This window comes from Gallinula chloropus (assembly GCF_964237585.1).
Source record: "Gallinula chloropus genome assembly, chromosome: 9".
NCBI classification, from domain to species: Eukaryota; Metazoa; Chordata; class Aves; order Gruiformes; family Rallidae; genus Gallinula; species Gallinula chloropus.
In genome coordinates, this window is record NC_140094.1 from 3,780,907 (window position 1) to 3,801,542 (window position 20,636).

The 20,636-nt window shown below is 58.2% G+C and overlaps 1 protein-coding gene across 1 annotated transcript; it reads right to left on the minus strand.

Annotated features, from left to right (window-relative positions):
- Positions 1-1,471: 1,471 nt before the first annotated feature.
- LOC311194879 (mitotic-spindle organizing protein 2B-like) lies at positions 1,472-13,827 on the minus strand. The gene is made up of 3 exons (XM_084268116.1): positions 13,674-13,827; positions 13,447-13,586; positions 1,472-1,691 (listed from the first exon to the last, which is right to left on the minus strand). The coding sequence occupies exons 1-3, from the start codon at positions 13,817-13,819 to the stop codon at positions 1,531-1,533; spliced, it is 447 nt and encodes a 148-aa protein (XP_084124242.1). The 5' UTR covers positions 13,820-13,827; the 3' UTR covers positions 1,472-1,530.
- Positions 13,828-20,636: the final 6,809 nt, after the last annotated feature.

Here is a 20,636-nt window from a genome sequence, read left to right on the forward strand (position 1 = left end):
CCCCTCAGCCTCCTCTTCTCCAGGCTGAACACCCCCAGCTCCCTCAGCTGCTCCTCAGAGGATTTGCCCTCCAGCCCCTTCCCCAGCCTGGTTGCCCTTCTCTGGACTTGCTCCAGGACCTCAATGTCCTTCTGATGGTGAGGAGCCCAGAACTGGACCCAGCACTCAAGGTGCAGCCTCTCCAATGCCCAGTCCAGGGGCAGGAGGTAGAATGAAGAAGGTATTTTGACTCATTTTGAATGAGGCAGCTTGAGATGTGCCTGGAACCTCCTCCTCTGTGACTCCCCACTTCTAGGGCCAAAGACCACCAGTAACAATGCTTCTAAGCCCACCCTCCAGCTGCTGTTTTCCACCAGCAAATTCATCTTGCAGCTGCCAACTGGTGTGGAACAGTTCAGATCCAGGGCTCTTGGAGAGTTGTCCCACTCTGAGATGTCTCTGCTGCCTGCCACACGCTGTGAGCACAGAGGCTTCAGGAGCAACAGCCTGGCAACCCCACCTGAAACACTGAGCAAGAGGAATCTCTGAAGCAGGGTTATCGTGATGTTGTGCACAAAACCCCTGTGCAAAGGAGTCCTGTACTCTCCAGCGGCCTCTCCTGGTGGTCAGGAGAAGGTTCCAGCACTCATGAACCAGGTCCATGAGTCTAGAAAGCACCATCTTCCCCCCACAAAGCATGGAGACACCTTCTGCTAATGAGGAAGGTGGATTCCACCAACAGCTCCTGAGCTCCAGCAGACACACAGACCAGGCTGTGGAATGAGGAATGACAAGACCTGAGCTCTAACAAAGCCACTTGCCCATTCCAGCTGCTGCCTGCACCTCACACCATGGGATGAAGCTGTTCTGCCCCTTACCTGGTATAACCACCTCAGTTAACCTGGCTCATCACACCTTGGAATCATGGAATCCCAGACTGGGCTGGGCTGGAAGGGACCCCAAGGAGCACAGAGCTCCAACCCCCTGCCACAGGCAGGGACACCAACCTCCAGGCCTGGAGCTACACAAGGTTGCCCAGGGCCCCAGCCAACCTGGCCTTGAACACCCCCAGGGATGGGGTACCCACCCCCTCTCTGGGCAGCCCCTTCCAGCCCCTCACCACTCTCTCTGCAAAGAACTTCCCCCCAATATCTCCTCTAACCCTTCCCTCCTTCAGCTTCACCCCACCCCCCTTGGACACAGTGTTGGCCAACGATGCTGCATGACAAACCCAGCAGCTTTTCCAGATCCAGGTGCTGAAACCCAGGTGGTTCCATGGATTTTAGGGAAGGAGGCAGCAAGCAGCACCAGCTTGTAAGGTGAGGCACGAGCTCTCTGGAGCAACTTGACCTTCTCTAAGCTTCACACATCCCTGTCCCAGGTGCCCTGAGGTCAGCCCTAGCAGTCTGCATGCCAAAGGAAGCTGGGGAAACAAGAACCAGCACCTCAGAGTCCTGTTTGTCAGGTTAAAGCACACACCAAGCAGTTTTAACCAAGCAGAGTTTTATATACACCATCCAGAATCAAAGCACATGGGTTCCAGGGGCTGATCTAAGTGCTGCTGCCCCCAGCACTGTTCTTCCCAGGAGGTCCTGTCTTCTGCAGCCTGTTGGCACTCGGCTGCCGTGGCATCCTCTGGGCAGAGCCTTCCCTGCTGCTCCTCTCTGCAGGCCCCTGGGGCCCACTGGCAGTGCCACTGCTTCTGTTTCTCCCTGAGTAAAGAGAAGAGAGAGGTGTTAATTGTCATGTCCCAACCCTTTCTGTCACCCATGGGGGCACCTGAGCCCCCAGCACCCCTCACAACCAGGTCATGCAGAGGGTGAGAACACCCCGTGCCAGGTGTTGCCCCCCACACAGCCAGCCAAGCCCTGTGACCTCAGCTCAAGGTGTGTCAGGGCTGCCAAACCAAACCAAGCTGCAGTGGGAGCAGTGAAGGGACAAGGGAAGGTTCATCTCCAAGCAGAGCCCTTCAAACACCTGGCTGTCCCTCAGCACAGGGACCCCAGCACCTCCAGGAGAGCACCTGACACCTCCAGGCTGGGATAAGGGAACTGATGTCCCACCAGCTTCCCAAGCCCACACTGACACATCAGGAGGTTCCTCATCTCTTCCGAGTCTTGATGAGCAAGTTTGGGTTCCCCCTCGTCTTCTGGGGCTTGCAGGAGCTCAGGGTCCCTCCCAGGAGCCACTCTCAGCTCTTCCCTGCCCTGCTCAGAAGAGAAGGGTTCCCCTTCCCCAGGCACAGCTCCCACAGCACCACGGGACAGCGGGAACAGCAGGGAGACAGGTGGGGGCTGGGGGAGGGAAGGGGCAGGCAGCCCACCCAGCAGCACCCAGCGACGGCTCAGGGGTGCTGAGGGGGGCTGAGGGGTGCTGCAGCCTGAGGGGTGCTGAGGGGTGCTGCAGCCTGACGGGGGCTGAGGGGTGCTGAGGGGTCCTGAGGGGTCCTGCAGCCTGAGGGGTGCTGAGGGGGGCTGAGGGGTGCTGCAGCCTGAGGGGTGCTGAGGGGGGCTGCAGCCTGACGGGGGCTGAGGGGTCCAGAGGGGTGCTGTAGCCTGAGGGGTGCTGAGAGATGCTGCAGCCTGAAGGGTGCTAAAGGGGTCCTGAGGGATCCTGAGGGATGTTGCAGCCTGAGGGGTGCTGAGAGGTCCTGAGGAGTCCTGAGGGGTCCTGAGGGGTCCTGAGGGATACTGCAGCCTGAGGGGTCCTGAGGGGTCCTGAGGGATGCTGCAGCCTGAGGGGTCCTGAGGGATGCTGCAGCCTGAGGGGTGCTGAAGGGTCCTGAAGGGTGCTGAGGGGTGCTGCAGCCTGAGGGGTCCTGAGGGGTCCTGAGGGGTGCTGCAGCCTGAGGGGTGCTGAGGGGTCCTGAGGGGGGCTGAGGGGTGCTGCAGCCTGAGGGGTGCTGAGGGGTCCTGAGGAGTCCTGAGGGGTGCTGCAGCCTGAGGGGTGCTGAAGGGTCCTGAAGGGTGCTGAGGGGTGCTGCAGCCTGAGGGGTCCTGAGGGGTGCTGCAGCCTGAGGGGTCCTGAGGGGTCCTGAGGGGGGCTGCAGCCTGAGGGGTGCTGAGGGGTCCTGAGGGGGGCTGCAGCCTGAGGGGTGCTGAGGGGGGCTGAAGGGTCCTGAGGGGGGCTGCAGCCTGAGGGGTGCTGAGGGGTCCTGAGGGGTCCTGAGGGGGGCTGCAGCCTGAGGGGTGCTGAGGGGTCCTGAGGGGGGCTGCAGCCTGAGGGGTGCTGAGGGGTCCTGAGGGGTGCTGAGGGGGGCTGCAGCCTGAGGGGTGCTGAGGGGGGCTGCAGCCTGAGGGGTGCTGAGGGGGGCTGCAGCCTGAGGGGTGCTGAGGGGGGCTGCAGCCTGAGGGGTGCTGCAGACAAGCAACAGGAGGGGGATAAGAGGGGGAGACTCCACTTTTCCTAGCAGTGAAGTACTTCAGGGGAGGGGCAGCACCCAGGGGAGGTGCAGCACCCCCAACTAACTTCAGGGGAGGAGCAGCACCCCCAACTAACTTCAGGGGAGGAGCAGCACCCCCAACTAACTTCAGGGGAGGGGCAGCACCCCTGTTAGGAGAGAGAATAAAAGGAAGGTGAGGCCAGAGGGCCCCAGGTTTCAGGGGAGACATCAGAGAAAATCAGTCCCAGCAAGGAGGAAGCAAGAGGCAGGACTGGAGCCAGCAGCAGCTACAGGGGTCCCACACAGCCCCTTGAAATGAAGGGTGGCATCTGAGCTGTCACTTGGCTGTCAGAGCAATCCCCAGGGTCCAGCAGCTACTCCAGGGATCAGAGGCTGCCCAGGCAAGTTTTGGGAATCACCACCTTGACCCCTTGCTCAGTGCACAGACTGGAGAGGTGTGTGGTGTCCTTCCCAAACTGCTCTGGCTCCCTGGAGCAGCTGCCTGAGAAGAGGGACTCCTGGTGACACCCCAAGGTAACACCTCCATGTCCCCAAACTCTGCAGGGCCAGGGTGGCAGAAAAAACACATTCACTTATCCCAGCCAAGTCAGGTGCTCTTAGAAAACCTCTCCTGCTGTAAAGCCACACTGGAGATCCAGCAGCAGGGATCTGTCAGCCCAAGCCAGCCAACCAGCCTGCAGTCCTGTGCAGCTCAAGCACTTCAAGCAGCTTCACTGACCCCAGTATTGTCCATGAGCACCCATCACAGGAAGGCAGGGCAGGGTCTCCAGGCACCTGAGAGGAGCACTGGCAGGAACAGAGAGTGTTCAGAGTTCTCTGGGATGCTTTCAGCAGTCCAGGACATCACTGTGGGTGAAGGCACTCCCCTTCCTCAGGTGCACCTATCCTGCAAGAGTGCAGGTCCTCAGCTCTGAACACGTGTGTGTGGAACATCACTGCTCCAGGAAAGGCTACTGAGAGACAGGCCTGACCCAGCTGGAACAACTGGGGGAGAAAGAACCACCTCACTGAAGAGAAGCTGGACTCAGAGCACCTGCCTTCCACCTTCTGAGCCTCAAAAGCTGCAGTGAAACCAATCAGTTGCTCCAGGGGTGTAAAACACACCTGTATTTCCAGAAGCATCCTGGCCAGACCCCTGAACCAGGCAGCCATGGGAAGGACAGGCAGGGGCTGCCCACTGCTGCCAGGTACCAGCAGGAGAACCCAACACCACTCCACTGATGGTGTCCTTTGTGGTGCAAGACCATAGAATCCCAGTCTGGGCTGGGCTGGAAGGGACCCCAGGGGTCACAGAGCTCCAACCCCCTGCCACAGGCAGGGCCACCAACCTCCAGGCCAAGGTGTCCTTGTCTGGGACTTGTCATGGATCAGCTGCAGCCCAAACAGCTCTGCATGGAAGAGACAAGCCAAGAGAGCCTCAATCAAACCCCTCCCCCTCCCCAAAAGCAGCAGTGAGCCAAAGTGACCCGTGCAAGGAGCTGCAGACCTGTGCCCTACCCACCTGTGGCTGCAGCTCCCCCTGAGACCAGCAGTGCCCACTGGGCACAGCAGCACAGCTCATCTCCAGCAAAGCCCAAGAGGCTACAGTCACCTCTTGGACCTCCAGCTGTGGGAGGACCACCCCCAGACACTGAGGCAGGAGTCTGCAGGGCAGCAGAGGGCAGGGGGAGGTAAGCCTGGGGTAGCAGGAGGAGAAGAACCTTCTGGAGTCAAGAGGGAGGTGAGTAAAGGCTGAGGAACCAACCCTAAATACGGTGTCAGAAGTGGACATCTAAAGCTGTTCTCTCTCAGCCTCCTCTCTGCCTCCCCCAGGGGATCCCTTCCTGCCCCTGACCACTAACAGAGCCTACAGAGTTTCCTCCCACCAGCAACAGAACAGCACCTGGAACAGTCACTTGTAACACAGTCAGGGGTGTCAGGGCTGCAGCAGTCTCAGAACACACCCTGTGGGGCACACTGGCAGTGGCCATGGGCTACAGCACCCACAGAGCCTCCCAAGGCTCCAGACTCCTACTCCAGCTTCTGTCTCATGGGGAGGGGGCTGAAGTGGGGGGCAGTAAGCCAGCTGCCCTCCCTGGACAAGCCAACACTCAGTTTTAGGTGTGAATACAAAGAGGGGAAAAGAAAAACCAACTCAAGCTTGAAAGAGCAGAAGCCTGGAGAAGAGAAGGCTGTGGGGGGACCTCACTGCAGCCTTCCCATCCCTGAAGGGAGCAGAGACACAGGAGGGGAATCAGCTTGTTAAAGGGCAGAGAGTGAAGAATTCATTAGCTGTCACTCACAGGCTCACATCTCCTTACTCTGCATGACAGCCTGGCATTGAGAACATTCCTCTGAGCCCCTTTTCCTTCTGGCAGCTCCTGCCTCAGGGAACATTTAAAAGCAACCCAAAAAAAGAGCTTGAGAATCAGCCTGAAAAGACACACTACAAAACCCCAACCCCAGCACAGCATGACACCCAGCAGAGAGGAATCCTCACAGCCCCTGGTAAAACTCAAACCTTCCTGTAAGGTTTTCCCTATGGAAAGAGACCTGCCCAGGCCAGAGATCCCCTCTCCTCTCTGCTCCCACTGGACAGTGCTGCCAGCGCTGCCTGAGTGCTGGGTTTGGCCACCCACAGAATCCCAGACTGGTCTGGGTTGGGAGGGACCCCAAGGGTCACAGAGCTCCAGCCCCCTGCCACAGGCAGGGACACCAACCTCCAGGCCTGGAGCTACACAAGGTTGCCCAGGGCCCCAGCCAACCTGGCCTTGGACACCCCCAGGGATGGGGCACCCACCCCCTCTCTGGGCAGCCCCTTCCAGCCCCTCACCACTCTCTCTGGAAAGAACTTCCCCCAGTATCTCCTCCAACCCTTCCCTCCTCCAGCTTCACCCCATCCCCCTTGTCCTGCCCCTGTCTGCCCTTTAACAAGCTGATTCCCCTCCTGTGTCTCTGTTCCCTTCAGGGACTGGAAGGCTGCAATGAGGTCCCCCCACAGCCTTCTCTTCTCCAGGCTGAACCAGCCCAGCTCCCTCCCACCTGGAGTATGTCTTAAAGTGCTACACAGAAGCACCCAGGCCACTGGAAGGATCCCAGTTCCTCCAGGGAATACATCTCCCTGCTCAAAAGCCACCACCTTCTCCCACAGCCACTCGTAGCTCCACCAGCTGGGAAGCTGGCAAGAGGCTCCCCCCACACTGTGAGGAGAACACTGAGGCTTCAGAGAAGGAAAAAACCAGAACAAAAGCCAACACATGAAGCATGTGCCTCCCAAACAGCACATTTCTGTCCTGCAAGTGCCTCAGACAGGAGAAAACCTCCCATGGATTCCTTCCCAAAGGACAGGGCACAGCATGGAACATGAGTCCTCTCTTGGGGAGGGGCTGTCTGTAAGGACAGGGAGTGATGGGATGAGGGGTGATGGGTTAAACTAGAGCAGGGCAGGGGTAGGTTGGACATGAGGAAGAAGTTCTTCCCTCTGAGGGTGGTGAGACCTTGGCCCAGGTTGCCCAGAGAGGTGGGGGAGGCCCCATCCCTTGGGACACTCAGTGTCAGGGTGGATGGGGCTCTGAGCACCCTGCTCTAGTGCAGATGTCCCTGCTCACTGCAGGGTGGCACCAGAGGGGCTCTGAAGGTCCTTGCCCACCTCAGGCATGTGAGGACTCAGTGAGTCTGTGAGCAAGTCACAAAGCAAGGAAAAGCCTCTCCCTCAGAATGCTGGAGCTCTACCACTCCCTTGTGGCAGAAAGAGATCAGAGGGAGTGAGAGCTGCAGGATGAAGAAGATCTGGAAAGCAACCTGAGTGCTCTTCAGTGAACTCAGGGACTAACTGGAGTGGGGTTGAAGCCCTGAAGAAAACCTGGGTACAGGAGAAGCAGCAAAGAAAGAAAACCACAATCAGGACCATGTTAGTCTTTTGTTGGGTCACCCAAGTCCCCTACAGATCACTCCCTAGGGATTTTTATGTCCTTTTTCAGGGAAGACATAGGAGCCCTGAAGCTCAAGTACAACATTCACTGGTGCATGACATGACTTCAAAATATGGTGCTCAGTGAGGTCCCATGGAGGTTGCTAATCAACAATTAAAGCCTAATGCCCAACAGGGAAAAAAAGAAACCACTCTGGGATGTATCCAACCTGATTAAATACAAGTAAGAGAGACCCTTAGCACCTCTGGGGGGGAGGGATTCCCTCCACACAGCCTCAGCCTTCCCAGCCACCTTATCCCCTTCATGCAGGAGTCCTGCTACAAACCCCCTGTCAAAGGTGAGCGCTGAGATAACAGGAGGCTGAGTAAGTAGAGGATAAGAGGAGTGTAAAGTAGCTTTTTATGCCTACACAGATGTACCAGGGAGTGATGCCAGGCTGTCAGCAAGAGCTGCCATCCCTAAAGGCTGACCAGAGCTGAAGGCAGCAGAGAGGAAGCCCAAGGGAGAACAAGGGGTGAGCATGGAAGGCTGTGAAGCACCAGGGGACACGATGGCAACAAGCTTTGGAGTAGGGAGGGGGTTATTTAGGAAATAATTAAACTGCAAGATTTAGAAGAGACCTCAAATACTCACAGGGGTGGGAAGGGACCTCCAGAGCCCATGGGGTCCAACCCCCTGCCAGAGCAGGGTCCCTGGGACAGGTCACACAGGTCGGTGTCCAGACAGGGCTGGAATCTCTCCAGAGAAGGAGACTCCACACCCCCTGGGCAGCCTGTCCCAGGGCTCCCTCACCCTCACTGGGGAAAAGTTCTTCCCCAGGTTGGTGTGGAACTCCCTGTGCTCCAACTTGAGGCCATTGCCCCTTGTCCTGTCCCCACAGACACTGAAAAGGGGCTGCCCATTCCCCCTGTGTCCCACCCTTCAGCTATTGATACCCATTGATCAGATCCCCTCCCAGTCTCTCCTCTCCAGGCTGAACAGCCCCAGCTCACTCAGCCTTTCCTCACAGGGGAGATGCTCCAGGCCCTTCATCATCTCTGTAGCCTCCTCTGGACTCTCTCCAGGAGATCCCTGGCTTTTTTATCCCAGGGAGCCCAGAACTGGACACAACACTCCAGGTGGGGCCTGACCAGGGCAGAGCAGAGGGGGAGGATCCCCTCCTGTGACCTGCTGGCCACGCTCCTCCTGATGCCCCCCAGGATCCCGTTGTCTCTCTCAGCCCCCAGGGGCACACTGCTGGCTCATGGCCACCCTGTCATCTACCAGCACCCCCAGGTCCCTCTCCACAGAGCTCCTCTCCAGCAGGTCACCCCCAGCCTGTCCTGATTCCAGCAGTTCAAGCTTAGACTGGAAGAAATCAGTTCCAAACACAGGGGCAGGAAGAGAAGTCAGGATTCTCAAGAGCCCACGGGTGGCAGTGGGCTCAGCAGCATCCCCAACAGGCACCTGAGCACAGTGCTGAGGTTTGGGGAGCAGGAAACCATTCAGATCCCCCCCTCTGCAGGGCAGGGGGATTGTGATTGTTCCTCTGCAGCCTTAAAACCAGGTGAGAAGCCCAGAACAAGCCTGTTAACATGAGACTGGGGCAGAGATCTAGAAGTAACCTTACAGAAGATGCTTGGGCTGGGGAAGCAGGGACTGTGGAGAACCCAGCTGGAGTGCAAAGAGTCAGAGCAGCACTGAAGGATACTCATCAGCCCTGGAGAAAATTGACATAAGCACATCAACAGAGAGGTAGGACACTGCAGGGAAACCACCAGGCACTTGGAGGTTGGCTGGTGGGATGAGAAAGCACTGGAATATGGAAGAAAATGGCATGTTTAGCTCCACAGAAGGTGAACTGTCCATGTACCTATTCTAGACCAAATCCAAGGGACAGCACACCACCTCCTCACATGCACTGAGAAAACCAGCCCAGGCACCCCCCCCTCTCTCTGAAACCAGCTCCTTCCTGCCCCATAACTGAAGCATGAAGCTGTACCTACCTGTCCCTGCCAGAGAGCTGCTCCAATAACCAGAGTCACCTTGCACCAGCTGCCCTGAACTGGGGTGCCCTCCTGCAGCATCCCCTCCCTACCCTCAACTGGGGTGCCCTCCTGCAGCATCCCCTCCCTACCCTCAACTGGGGTGCCCTCCTGCAGCATCCCCTCCCTACCCTGAACTGGGGTGCCCTCCTGCAGCATCCCCTCCCTACCCTGAACTGGGGTGCCCTCCTGCAGCATCCCCTCCCTGCTCTGCACAGAGCACCATCCTGGCTGCAAGGCAGATAAAGGCCTTTGGATTGGACTCCCTGCAACAAGCCTGGAGTGACTACTGGGGACAGACCCCTCCCCACCACCAAGAGCTGTGTGGAAATGAGTCTTCTTTCTGTTTAGCTGCTTTTAGAAACCCCTCAGAACCACGATGGGCTGAGAAGCCTGAGCTGCTCCCTCATCACTACTGACACAGCTCAAGCAGAGGAGGTTTGGCTCATCTTTACTGAGACCTGGAATCCTTCAGCCACCTGTCTGTCTCCTGGCAAAGGAGGGAGCAGGGGAGAGAGTGCAGAGGATGGTGTGTGAAGCAGCCTGGCAAGCTCACACAGGGCAGCCCTGGGTCTGTATCAGCATGAGCTCTGGCTTTATCAGCAGATAAAGTTCCAGCTGCAGAGAGGAGGCATCTCCCACCCCCAAATGCCTGGTCCTGCCTGGAAGCCATGCTCCTCCTCAACAGAAGCAGCATCTTCCAGCAAGAGATGATGGGGCCAAAAGCAGGTGTGGCTTTGCCCCCCACCCCATTCCCCACAGCAGCTGCTAAAGGGAAAGGAGGTGAGGCAAGGCAAAGCTTCTACAGACCAGAGCCAGCCCAGAGGACACCCCAGCCACCCAGTCCACACTTACCCAGCTTCTCCACCAGGGACCTGCACTCTGCCCAGAGCTGGGAAGTTGAGCATTTGAGGAGTGATCCCTTCTCCTCTGCAGGCTGAGCTGCTGGTTGTTCCCCTCAGCTCAAGGAGAGAAACCCCCCCCAGCTAAAGATGCTTTTCACAGGATCCCTGCTTCAGCAACGTGCTTCCTCCACAGGCCACACTCAGACAAGCTCCTGCCCTGAGCTACAGACAGTTCAGCTCCTAATTCAGCCTACAGCAGTGCAGTCAAACACTGATCCAGCTGCCACTCATGGCCCAAAGATGAACTTCCATGGCTGGAAGAGCTCCCTGATGCCTGTTTCTTTCCAGGACCTGCAACCAGGAGTCCCAGGTGTCTTCCTCAGAGACTCCAGGCACATCATTCCAAACATCTACACAGCACTGTGCAGCCAGACCAGCCAAAACTCACACAGAGCTGCCACTAAAGCTGCCAAAGCCTCTTTGCTTCCTCTTGATGCCCAACTTGGTCCAGGCTGGGCACTGAGCTCCTCTTCTGACTACATCACTGAGCACATTGACACCTGCCTTCCATCCAAGACAACAAACCACATCCTCTTGCTGCTCATGAGAGTTCACTGGTGCTGAATATACTCACAGACAGGAGGACACAGGCCTGAGGTTGTGGATGAGCCCCTGCTGAGCACAAGCTCTGCCCAAAGTATCTTCTGAGCAAGTTATGTTTCAGCAGTGATGCTGCTCACACAGGAACCAGCACATCAGGGGCACTGGGTGACAGGGAAATCACTCAGGGTGACAAATTAAAGAGCTAAGTTCTCATTCAAAGTGAGATCCATCTGTAAAGTAACCCTGGAGAGTCTGAGAGGAGACACTGGGACTGCAACCTGACCCAGGAACCACCCTGGACCAGGAGATGCTCTGCTAAAGATGCAGAATCACCCTGGATTGCTGTGGGCACAACCCAGATCAGCCCCCAAAGCTGCTTCACTGCCTCTCTCAGGTGATGCAGCACATCAGACTTGCAGGAGACAATGGGTAAGGATGTATCAGCTCTACCTCAGGGTTTCTGGCTTGTCCTCTTGAGGGATTTCACACTGTTTGACAAACAACTTGCCATCTGACCACTAGACCACTGACTACTAGATCAAACTAGCCCAGTGCTACCAAAACCCATCTCATTTTTACAGGCAGAACCACAGCAACAGCATGTATGAGAGAACAAAAGCTGATCAAGGTTGAGACAGGAACAAAAACCTCACCAAAACTCCCTCATAGCTCAAGCAGCCCATCACATCTGAAGCACCAACAAGGAGAGACAGCAAAACTTAACAATATCTTTTGTTCCAAGTCACTGCCTTTTTTAAGGTGTTTCCTCTGGACACAGTACCAAAGAGCACACTGCTTCCTGGTTCAGATGTTCAAGTACCTCTCTCACTTTGCACAGGCAAAAACTAAGTCAGCTGGGTGTCTTCCTTGTGCCTCTGTGCATATTCAGAGTCCATCCTCACTCACTCATGAAGCTTGTTCTCTATACAACCAACTGCTCTGCAGGAAACCCTTAACCAAAAGCATCTCTTGACAAAGGGATGAAACTTCACCACTCAATGGTGAAGCTCCTGGAGTCACAGACACTTTGCCTCCATGGTTCCATCCCTATTTGGGACATAGTATGGCAACAGGGAAACCTTACTTTTCCTCCCACCCTGCTCCAGTTGCCCATGCCAACAAAACTGCTCTTTCTTGCCTGCTCCCTGAGTTCCTGCCTCAAAGCTCACCACAGGACAAGACAGGTCCAGCAGCTACAATAGAGTTTTCACCCTGAAACAGAGAAAGGAAGGGAGAACAGGGCACAGCAAGACAATTCAACCCAACCTCAGCCACCTCTACGCTCCTGAACAGGCACACCCACGGTACCAGCACAGCTCATGTGCTGACACCAGCCCTCACCCTGGGTTCTGCTCTTGGGGTTTTGCCATGTTGATTTCCCCCTTTCTTTGGCAATTTTGTCCTTGGCCACCACAGACACCACCACAAACTCTTGCTGTTTCAGCCATCTCCCTTTTCCATGCTGCTTTTTAGCCCAAAATTAGAGCCTTTTTCACAGAGAAACCAAGCTTAGTGACAGCAGAGTTCTTGAAAGTTACCTCTTTCTAAGCCTTTTGGATGTAATCCCCAGAGGGTGGGAGCTACCAGCCAGAAGTCACTTCAGGAAGCTCAGGAAGTAAGTTAAAAGCTTTATTAGAACTGGTTTGGAAAAGATTAAGATACGTGTGTGTGTGCATATGGCACAGCTTCAGGGCTACATGTCTTACTGCCCAGCACAACCAGATGAGTAACAAAAGGCAACTTGAAGCCCAAAACCCCATCCCCAGGGCTCTCAAACCCCATCCCCAGGGCTCCCAAACCCCAAACCCCATCCCCAGGGCTCCCAAACCCCAAACCCCATCCCCAGGGCTTTCAAACCTCATCCCCAGGGCTCCCAAAACCCCAAACCCCATCCCCAGGGCTCCCAAGCCCCATCCCCAGGGCTCCCAAGCCCCAAACCCCATCCCCAGGGCTCCCAAACCGCTGCCAGAGCGGCAGGAGCAGCCACCTCAGGGACGTGGGGCTGGCACAGAGGGGCCCTGCGGCTCCCTTGGTTCTCTGGGGGTTCCTAATGCACCACACGCTTTATATCTGGGGGTCAGACCTCTCCAGGTCCCTCCCAGCCCCTGTGATCCTGTGCTTACGGTGCTGGGGTTGGTTTTGGAACCGAACAGCCCCGTGTACGAAGCTTTTTGGGTTTGATGGGGGGGGGGGGGGGGGTTGTTGGTGAAAGGCTTGGGTAGGCCCAAAACCCAGCACCCCCCTCACCCTCCCTCTCCAGGACACGCCGCCCCCCACCCCCGGCCCCCTCGCTGCCTGGAGACAGCGAGAGGCTCGGCCCAGCGGCCCGGCGGCGGCCTCTGTCCGCGGCTCACACCGAGCGGGCCCCCCGGGGCCCGGCCGAGCTCCCCCTCAGCCCCGGCCGCCCGGCCCGCGGCCCCCTCCCCGCGGCGAGGCGAGCGGCGCGGCCGGCGGGAGGGGCGGGCAGGCCGCGGGGCGGCGGGCAGGACGCCGGCGGAGCCCGGGACGGCGGCGACGGGCGGACCAGCAGCCGCGGCGGCCGCAAGGCGGAGGCGGGGGGAAGCGGCCCGGGGGCCCGGGCGTCCTCGGGGAGCTCTGCGCGGGGAGACACGGGGATTAGAGCCCGACGCCGCCGCCACCCCCCCCGCGCCCGCCGCCACCCCCCCGCGCCCGCCGCCTACCTCGGGTGTCGGCGGCGAGCGGCGCCGGCGCGGCGGGGGGCCCGGCCTCGGGGGGCAGCCGCTGCCCGGCGCACATGGACTTGAGCACCTGGAAGACGGCGAGGGGCGCCACGTTCATCCGCAGCAGGTCCAGCAGCACCCTGCGGGGACACCCATCAGCGGCGGGGCTCGGAGGGAGGGGGGGGGGACACACGGACACGGGAGCTGCGGGCAGCGCAGCACCTCACCGGAACACCTCCGGGTCCAGCCCGCTGCCCGCCGCCTGCGCCAGCTCGAACAGCTCCGCTTCCTCCGCGCTCAGCAGCTGCTTCCTCCGCAGCCGCGCCTCCGCCATCGCCGCCGCCGCCGCCATTCCCGCCGCCGCCTCCGACATGGCGGCGTCCCCGCCTCCCAAAGCCCCGGCCCGGCCCCCGCCGCCCGGTTCCTCCCCTCCCGGCCCTGCCGCCGCCTCCCCGGGGTCTCCTCCTCGGCCGGTCCCGCCTCCCCTTCGCTCGGGCCCGGCAGGTGGCAGCCGCGCTCCGGCCCGAGGCCTCGGCCTTGCCCGCGGTTTGTGGGGCTGCCCCGCGGGGCTGTCGGGCCTCTCCCGGTGGCTGCTGCCGCCCCGGGCAGGCACAGCGGGCCCCGGAGAGCCGCGCTCAGGGCGATTCCCGGGTGTATCCCTCGGGTAGCCCTTCCTGGCGGGCCTGCCTGTGCCCCCGCCCCGCCGGCTAGCCATGGGCAGCTGAACGTGTACTCGATGAAGGCAGCACCCTGACAGTCACAGCCTGTGTGAGGCAGGCAGGGACCTTCAGAGCCCCTCTGGTGCCACCCTGCAGTGAGCAGGGACATCTGCACTAGAGCAGGGTGCTCAGAGCCCCATCCAGCCTGACCCCGAGTGTCCCCAGGGATGGGGCCTCCCCCACCTCTCTGGGCAACCTGGGCCAAGGTCTCACCACCCTCAGAGGGAGGAATGTCTTCCTCGGGTCTCATCTAACCCTGCTCAGCTCTAGTTTAAAACCTCTGCCCATCGCCCTTACAAACAGCCCTCCCCAGCTTTCCTGTAAGACCCTTCAGGGACTGGAAGAGACTCTAAGGTCTCCCCAGAGCCTTCTCCAGGCTGAACAAGCCCAACTCTCTCAGCCTGTCTTTGTAGGAGAGGTGCTCCAGCCCTTGGATCATCCTCGTGGCCTCTTCTGGACCTGCTCCAAGAGGTCCATGTCCTCCTTGTGCTGAGGGCTCCAGAGCTGGACACAGGGCTGCAGGGGGGTCTCCCCAGAGCAGAGCAGAGGGGCAGAATCCTCTCTCTCAATCTGCTGGCTACACTCCTTGGGATGCAGCCTGGGATGGTGTTGGCCTTCTGGGCTGTGAGGGCACATCGGTGGCTCATGTCCCATCAGTACCCCAAGCCCCTTCCCGCAGGGCTGCTCTCCATCACATCACCCCCAGCCTGTGTCGATAACAAGGATTGTCCTGACCCAAGTGCAGGACCTGGCACTTGTCCTTGTTGAGCTTCATGAGGTTTGCACAGGCCCACCTCTCCAGCTGCTCCAGGTCCCTCTGGATGACATCCCGTCCCTCTGGCACATCAACTGCACCTCTCACCTTGGTGTCACCTGCAAACTCACTGAGGGTGCACTCGATTCCACTGTGTCATTGATGAAGATACTAAAAAGCACTCATCCCAGTGTGGATCCCTAAGGGACACCCCTTGTCACCCCTTTCCCATCTGGACATTGAGCCGTTGACCACTACCCTCTGGATGTGACCATCCAGGCAATTCCTTATCCAGTGGACCTACCACCCATCAAATCCACATCTCTCCAACTTAAGAGGGGAGGATATTGTGGGGCAGCGTGTCAAAGGCCTCACAGAAGCCCAGATTACTTCTTGCTTCTTACCCACTGGAAGACAGAAACAGCTGCTTGTCCTACCTGTCATGGTCATCTGCATAACTTCTTGTGTGACCATCCTCTAACCCCCAAGAGATGTGGGTCTTGTATCACAGGGCCAACTCTGGGTGCTGGTTTCTAATCTGTCCCTGGACAGGGGTAGGGAAGGAGGGTAATGTGTGGCAACAGAGCCCTCTGGGGGCTCTGATTTGGCCAGATTTGGATGCAGAGAAGCCCTGTGTGCCAGCTGCCCCACGGAGCTACATGGAGACAACCATCTATGTGCACATACCTGCCTGTCTGCCCCTGCTGGGCCCCAACATCTCTCCTGTGCCTTGGTTCCCAAGCCAGCAGAGACCATCTGGCATTGTGTGGGGAAGCAAATTGGAAATCCTGATCTTGAGTTGCACCATGGTGAGGAGACATAAAGCTGAGATTGAAATCCCTGCAGCTACATGGAAATGAGCAGCGCCGCCGCCATCGGGGAGGGGTCTCCTGTCCCCACCCCCCCATCCTGGCACATGCAGAGATCAGGGATGGACTGGCTGTGCTGCTGAATGGATAGCTGGGGAGGGGGGGGAAGGCAGGATGAAGGGGGGGTGTGTCCCCCTGCCAGCACCCTGTCTCATCCCTGCATCAAGCTACAGGGAGAGAGAGATGCTCCCACCCCCCATCCTGAGCGTGTCAGAATCATCACCCATCCCAGGGCAACCTGACCTTGGGTCCAGAGGGGTGTTTGGCCTGGCTGACAGACAGACAGACAGACAGACGTTTACTGCAGCCCCTAAGCTGCGAATGAGATGTGCAGCGATAAAAGAGAGATGGCCAATGAGAAAAGAAGGATCCTGCTGCTAATGGCCCTGAGCAGGGACCAGCCCAGCAGGGACAATTACTGCAGCGCTGATAGCAGGAGCAGCTGCTGCCAGTGTGAATTACCCTGCTGTCTGCGGGGCTGACAGAGCCAGCAAGCCTGAGATCACCTGGAATGATGGGCTTTCAGGGGCACCTTCAGCAGCAGCGTGGGTCAGTGAGGGGTTCCTGATGCAGAGAGGACCGAGCAGCATCCCCCCTGCTTGCTGTCCTGCCTGCTCTGGTGCATGTGTGTTGCTTCCTTTGGGACTGGGTGGAAGCCATGAGCCAGGACAAGAGTCCTCACTGTGTGGGGGGTGCCCTCTCCAGCCCTTCCTGCTCCCACCTGGACCACTTCCCCCAGCCCTTGTCATCTGGGAGCTCAGCTACAAGTCACAGCTGAAGAGGCCGAGATGCTTTTTAGCTCAGACCCCCCTCTGGAAAAAACCAAAAACCACCAGAAACCACCTTCCCTACAGCAAACTGGAGAAGCCTCAGCTTGTCCTTCCTCCTTCCCAGCCCCAGCCAGCTCCAGCTGGCAGCTGTTCCTGCATGCTGTGGTCACCAGCGTCACAACCAACCCTTCCTTCACAGACCACCATAGGACAGGGCTGTGGGTCACCTTCCTCACCTTTCTTGGTGTAGACCTGGATGGGCACATCCTGCTACTCCTTTGAGTGACAACGCTCTTCTCTGAACTATATGGTCCCCTCTGCCCAATGAAGCATTTCCAGGGGGTCCAATACCCCATTTTTCTCCTTTTGCTCCCACGGGGATCCCATCAACATCCCCTGAGAAGCCCTCAGTTACTGGAGCTGCAACCTGAGCAGCACCTGGGGCACCTAAATGACATTGGACATGTCACTGGGTCTCGCAGCCCACCAGAGACACCCTCCATCACCTCTGTCAGGACTTCAGCACCCAGCTAACCAGAGTTTCAGCACAGCCCAGAGTTTCCAGAGCAGGCCACGAGCCAGAGCAGCCCAGGGTGGTGGTGCCAAGCTGTGCCTCGGCTCTTGGAAGACATGGCTACAAGAGCGGATGGGGGCAGAGGAGGCTCAGCCAGCCTGCGTGTGCGGAAGGGAAAGGGAAATTAGGTGGGGTGCAGAGCCTGTGACCTTAACCAGCTGCAGCTAGGGGGATGCTCAGACACCGGGCCCAGACGCTTGGGCCTTGCCCAGAAGCAGAAAGCCCCACTACAACACCTGCCTGGGGGCCACAAGACACCTGGGTGGGGAAGCAGCGAGCGCACACGCAGCGGATTGGGATGTGGCGAGCACGGGGAGGCCGCGCTAACGCCAAGGCCGCGGACGCGCCAGGGGCAGCTGCCCGGCCTGCTCCCCGTACAGAGCGGCGCTGGCAGCCTGAACAGTAACTCAGGGCGCTCTGCGGGAAGGCAGAGAGCTGCGGGGGCCCTGCCCGTAAATCAGGACACGCCGTGTGCCGTCAGAGAGAGCACGGCACAGGCAGACGTGCTGTGCGTTGGCAGGGGGGTAACCCGTACCGCGGGCGGTACGTCAGGCCGGGCATGCGCGGAGAGGCCGTAATGCCGCATACAGGCTGTAAATCACCCCGCACCGTCCCTGCGCAGCAAGGCCACGCCGTGCGGGGACAGTGAGGGGGACACAGGTGCAGAGCTGAGCAAGATGGGAAGGGCAGAGAGTGCCTGAGGCGCGGCCACCAGGTGAGGACAGGCTTTGAATGCAGGAGGTGAGGGTCAACCTGGAGATGCTGCGTGAGAATGGGGAGAGAATCATAGAGCCACAGACTGGTCTGGGCTGGAAGGGACTCCAAGGATCACAGAGCTCCAACCCCCTGCCACAGGCAGGGACACCAACCTCCAGGCCTGGAGCTACACAAGGTTGCCCAGGGCCCCAGCCAACCTGGCCTTGGACACCCCCAGGGACGGGGCACCCACCCACTCTCTGGGCAGCCTGTTCCAGCCCCTCACCACTCTCTCTGCAAAGAACTTCCCCCTGATAATATCTCCTCTAACCCTTCCCTCCTTCAGCTTCACCCCATCCCCCTTGTCCTGCCCCTGTCTGCCCTTGAACAAGCTGATTCCCCTCCTGTGTCTCTGCTCCCTTCAGGGACTGGAAGGCTGCAATCAGGTCCCCCCACAGCCTTCTCTTCTCCAGGCTGAACCAGCCCAGCTCCCTCAGCCTCTCTCCGTTGGGCAGCTGCTCCAGCCCTCTAAGCATCTTCATGGCCCTAAGGCCCCCTCACTGTGAAAGGACCATACTTGGGATAACCTCAGTAAGGCTCAAATACCAAACAAAACACAGCAAATATGCCTCCCACATCCAGAAAATGGGAAAGAGGGCTCAAAACATATCTAGACCTGCAGGTCTTTCTGAGGGCTTCTTGAAGGAAACCCACCTTCAAGATAGAAAGGCAAATGGGAACAGCATTTATCACAGATACCTTGTCTCAGTGCAGCGCAGTGATTTGTTTTCTTTGATAATTAACTCAGATAAGGTGATGCAGCACATCTAGGTAGGTTAGGTTTGAGGAAGGAGTTTCATTTGCCACCCAATATGCACCAGTTACCAATGCTGGAAGTCACGGGTATGGATGTAGCCAAGGAGGAATCGGCTAACCAAGTAAATGATGGGTTGTATCAAAAGGGGCATCTCTGAGCAGAGGTGCTTCTGGCACTGTTCCTCCACCCCAGTCTTGGGATGACCCCACTATCAGCATGCACTGCAGGGCTGGGAGCACGAAGTCATCACAGCTGGGATGCTTTTTTGGAAGGGACACAGCCACATCACCAGCAAGGCACTAGGAAGATCTCACCCAGAAGATGTGCCCAAGCATGCTGTTTTGGAGACATGCCTTCAAAATTGTGCAAGGAAAAGAACTGCTTGCAAGTGTAGAGTGGAAATTAGGTGGAGACATCCAAGTATGGAGGTTTGGGGACAATTTGCAGCATTTCAGGACCAAATAACTGATTTAAGATGATACCAGGGAAGCCTACTGAAGGGACTGAGCATGGGTGGCCTCTTAAGGTAGGAGCTGAAACTTGCCCCTCATGTCAGCTACGTTGGTCAATATGAGAAGGTGTGGAAGGAGGTGTCAGCTGGGCACCATGTGTGTGCTGCCTCTGTGCTCCTCTGCACGCCTCGCTGGCAGCCCACAGGGATCCCAGAACAAACTGCTCTCCTTTGCTACACGCTTTGGCAGCCAAGTTGGTGGGTTCTTCCAGCCTTCTGGAGATGGCTGTGGTCAGAGGCCAAGAAGGAGCTGTGTTTTGATATTCAAGCGCTGCCAAGGCTGGAAGTTTTAAACTAATCACTAGGCTTGGGCTTAAGGGAACTCTTCCAGACCTCAGTCCCACAAGGATCAGCGATGTTCTCCAGCCTCTGAGGCATTCAGGATGCTGTGTGCTGGGCAGTGTGACCAGGCCAACGTCGGGCTCGGGCCTGACCCAAGGGCTTCACTCCCGGCAGGTGGGAGATGCTGGCGACTGGCACAAGATGCAACGTGGGCCAGCTCAAATTCTGCCCTGAATCAGCCCCTTCACCCCTCCTGGTTGCCTTCCTCCTGCAAGACTACCACCCTTTGGGCAGTGAAGTCCTGTGCAGGAGTAAGCACAGCCCCAAACTGGCCCCCAACCAGGCCGAGCAGCACAGGGCTCGGGGCCTGCGCCAACTCAAGCCCGGCTGCCGGGCAAGAGCGTGTTCCCAGCAGCGCTAATCCAATTAGCAAACAAACTTCCTGCCTTCATTACCGGGCTCTGCAGCATGCTAAAGCAGCTTGGCCATTACCCAGGGCTTAGCAAGGGACTAGAGATCAGGCCGTGAATGACAGAGCTCTTTCACTCCCAGGGAGGAGCCGTGGGGAACAGAGGCAGCTGAGGGGACGTAGGGGGATTGGTGGGACAAGAGGATTGGGAATTGTTACAGACAAAGGTCTCTGGTCAGCATTCATGCTCCCAATGGGGTTAACCTCAAAGCTGTGTCAGGTTGCTCAGGCCTTTGTGGGTCCTGGGGATTAGCATCCTCGTGAATGGGGACCCCTGTCACCCCTCTAGCCCTGTCACATGGCTGCCCTCCCTCCTATTTCCAAACAACACTCATTTCCCTCATGGGATGGCAAAAGGCAGCGCTAAAACACCCTTGTGAGATTCAACCCACATTTCCTGGGGAGCTCCTGATCAGCTCCCAGCACCGAGGATGCAGCACACCAGTCTCTCATACCTCCTCTGAGACTTCTCCAGGTCCAAACAGGACCCAGAACCTGCTTAGATCTGCCACATCTGAGATCACACCCATCCCAGGCCTGATGTCAAGATGTGGGCTGGCCCTTCTCTATGGCTCTGCATCCTTCATCCCGCTCCCACATCTTTCCTGTTGGACATCCTCCACCCCCAAGGTCCAGCTGGAGCGGGGGGCTCCATCAGGCTGGAAGTGTTGCCCTCAGGTTGTGGTGAACTTGCAGCCCTCTTCATCCACAGTGTCCAGTCCCTCCTGG

Excerpts from the sequence above, each read along its gene's own strand:
- LOC311194879 (XM_084268116.1), bottom strand. The coding sequence starts at position 13,819 with ATGTCGGAGGCGGCGGCGGGAATGGCGGCGGCGGCGGCGATGGCGGAG. Across the intron at positions 13,587-13,673 it reads CTGGACCCGGAGGTGTTCCG|GGTGCTGCTGGACCTGCTGC; the intron begins GTGAGGTGCTGC and ends GTGTCCCCGCAG. Across the intron at positions 1,692-13,446 it reads GCTCGCCGCCGACACCCGAG|GGAGAAACAGAAGCAGTGGC; the intron begins GTAGGCGGCGGG and ends CTCTTTACTCAG.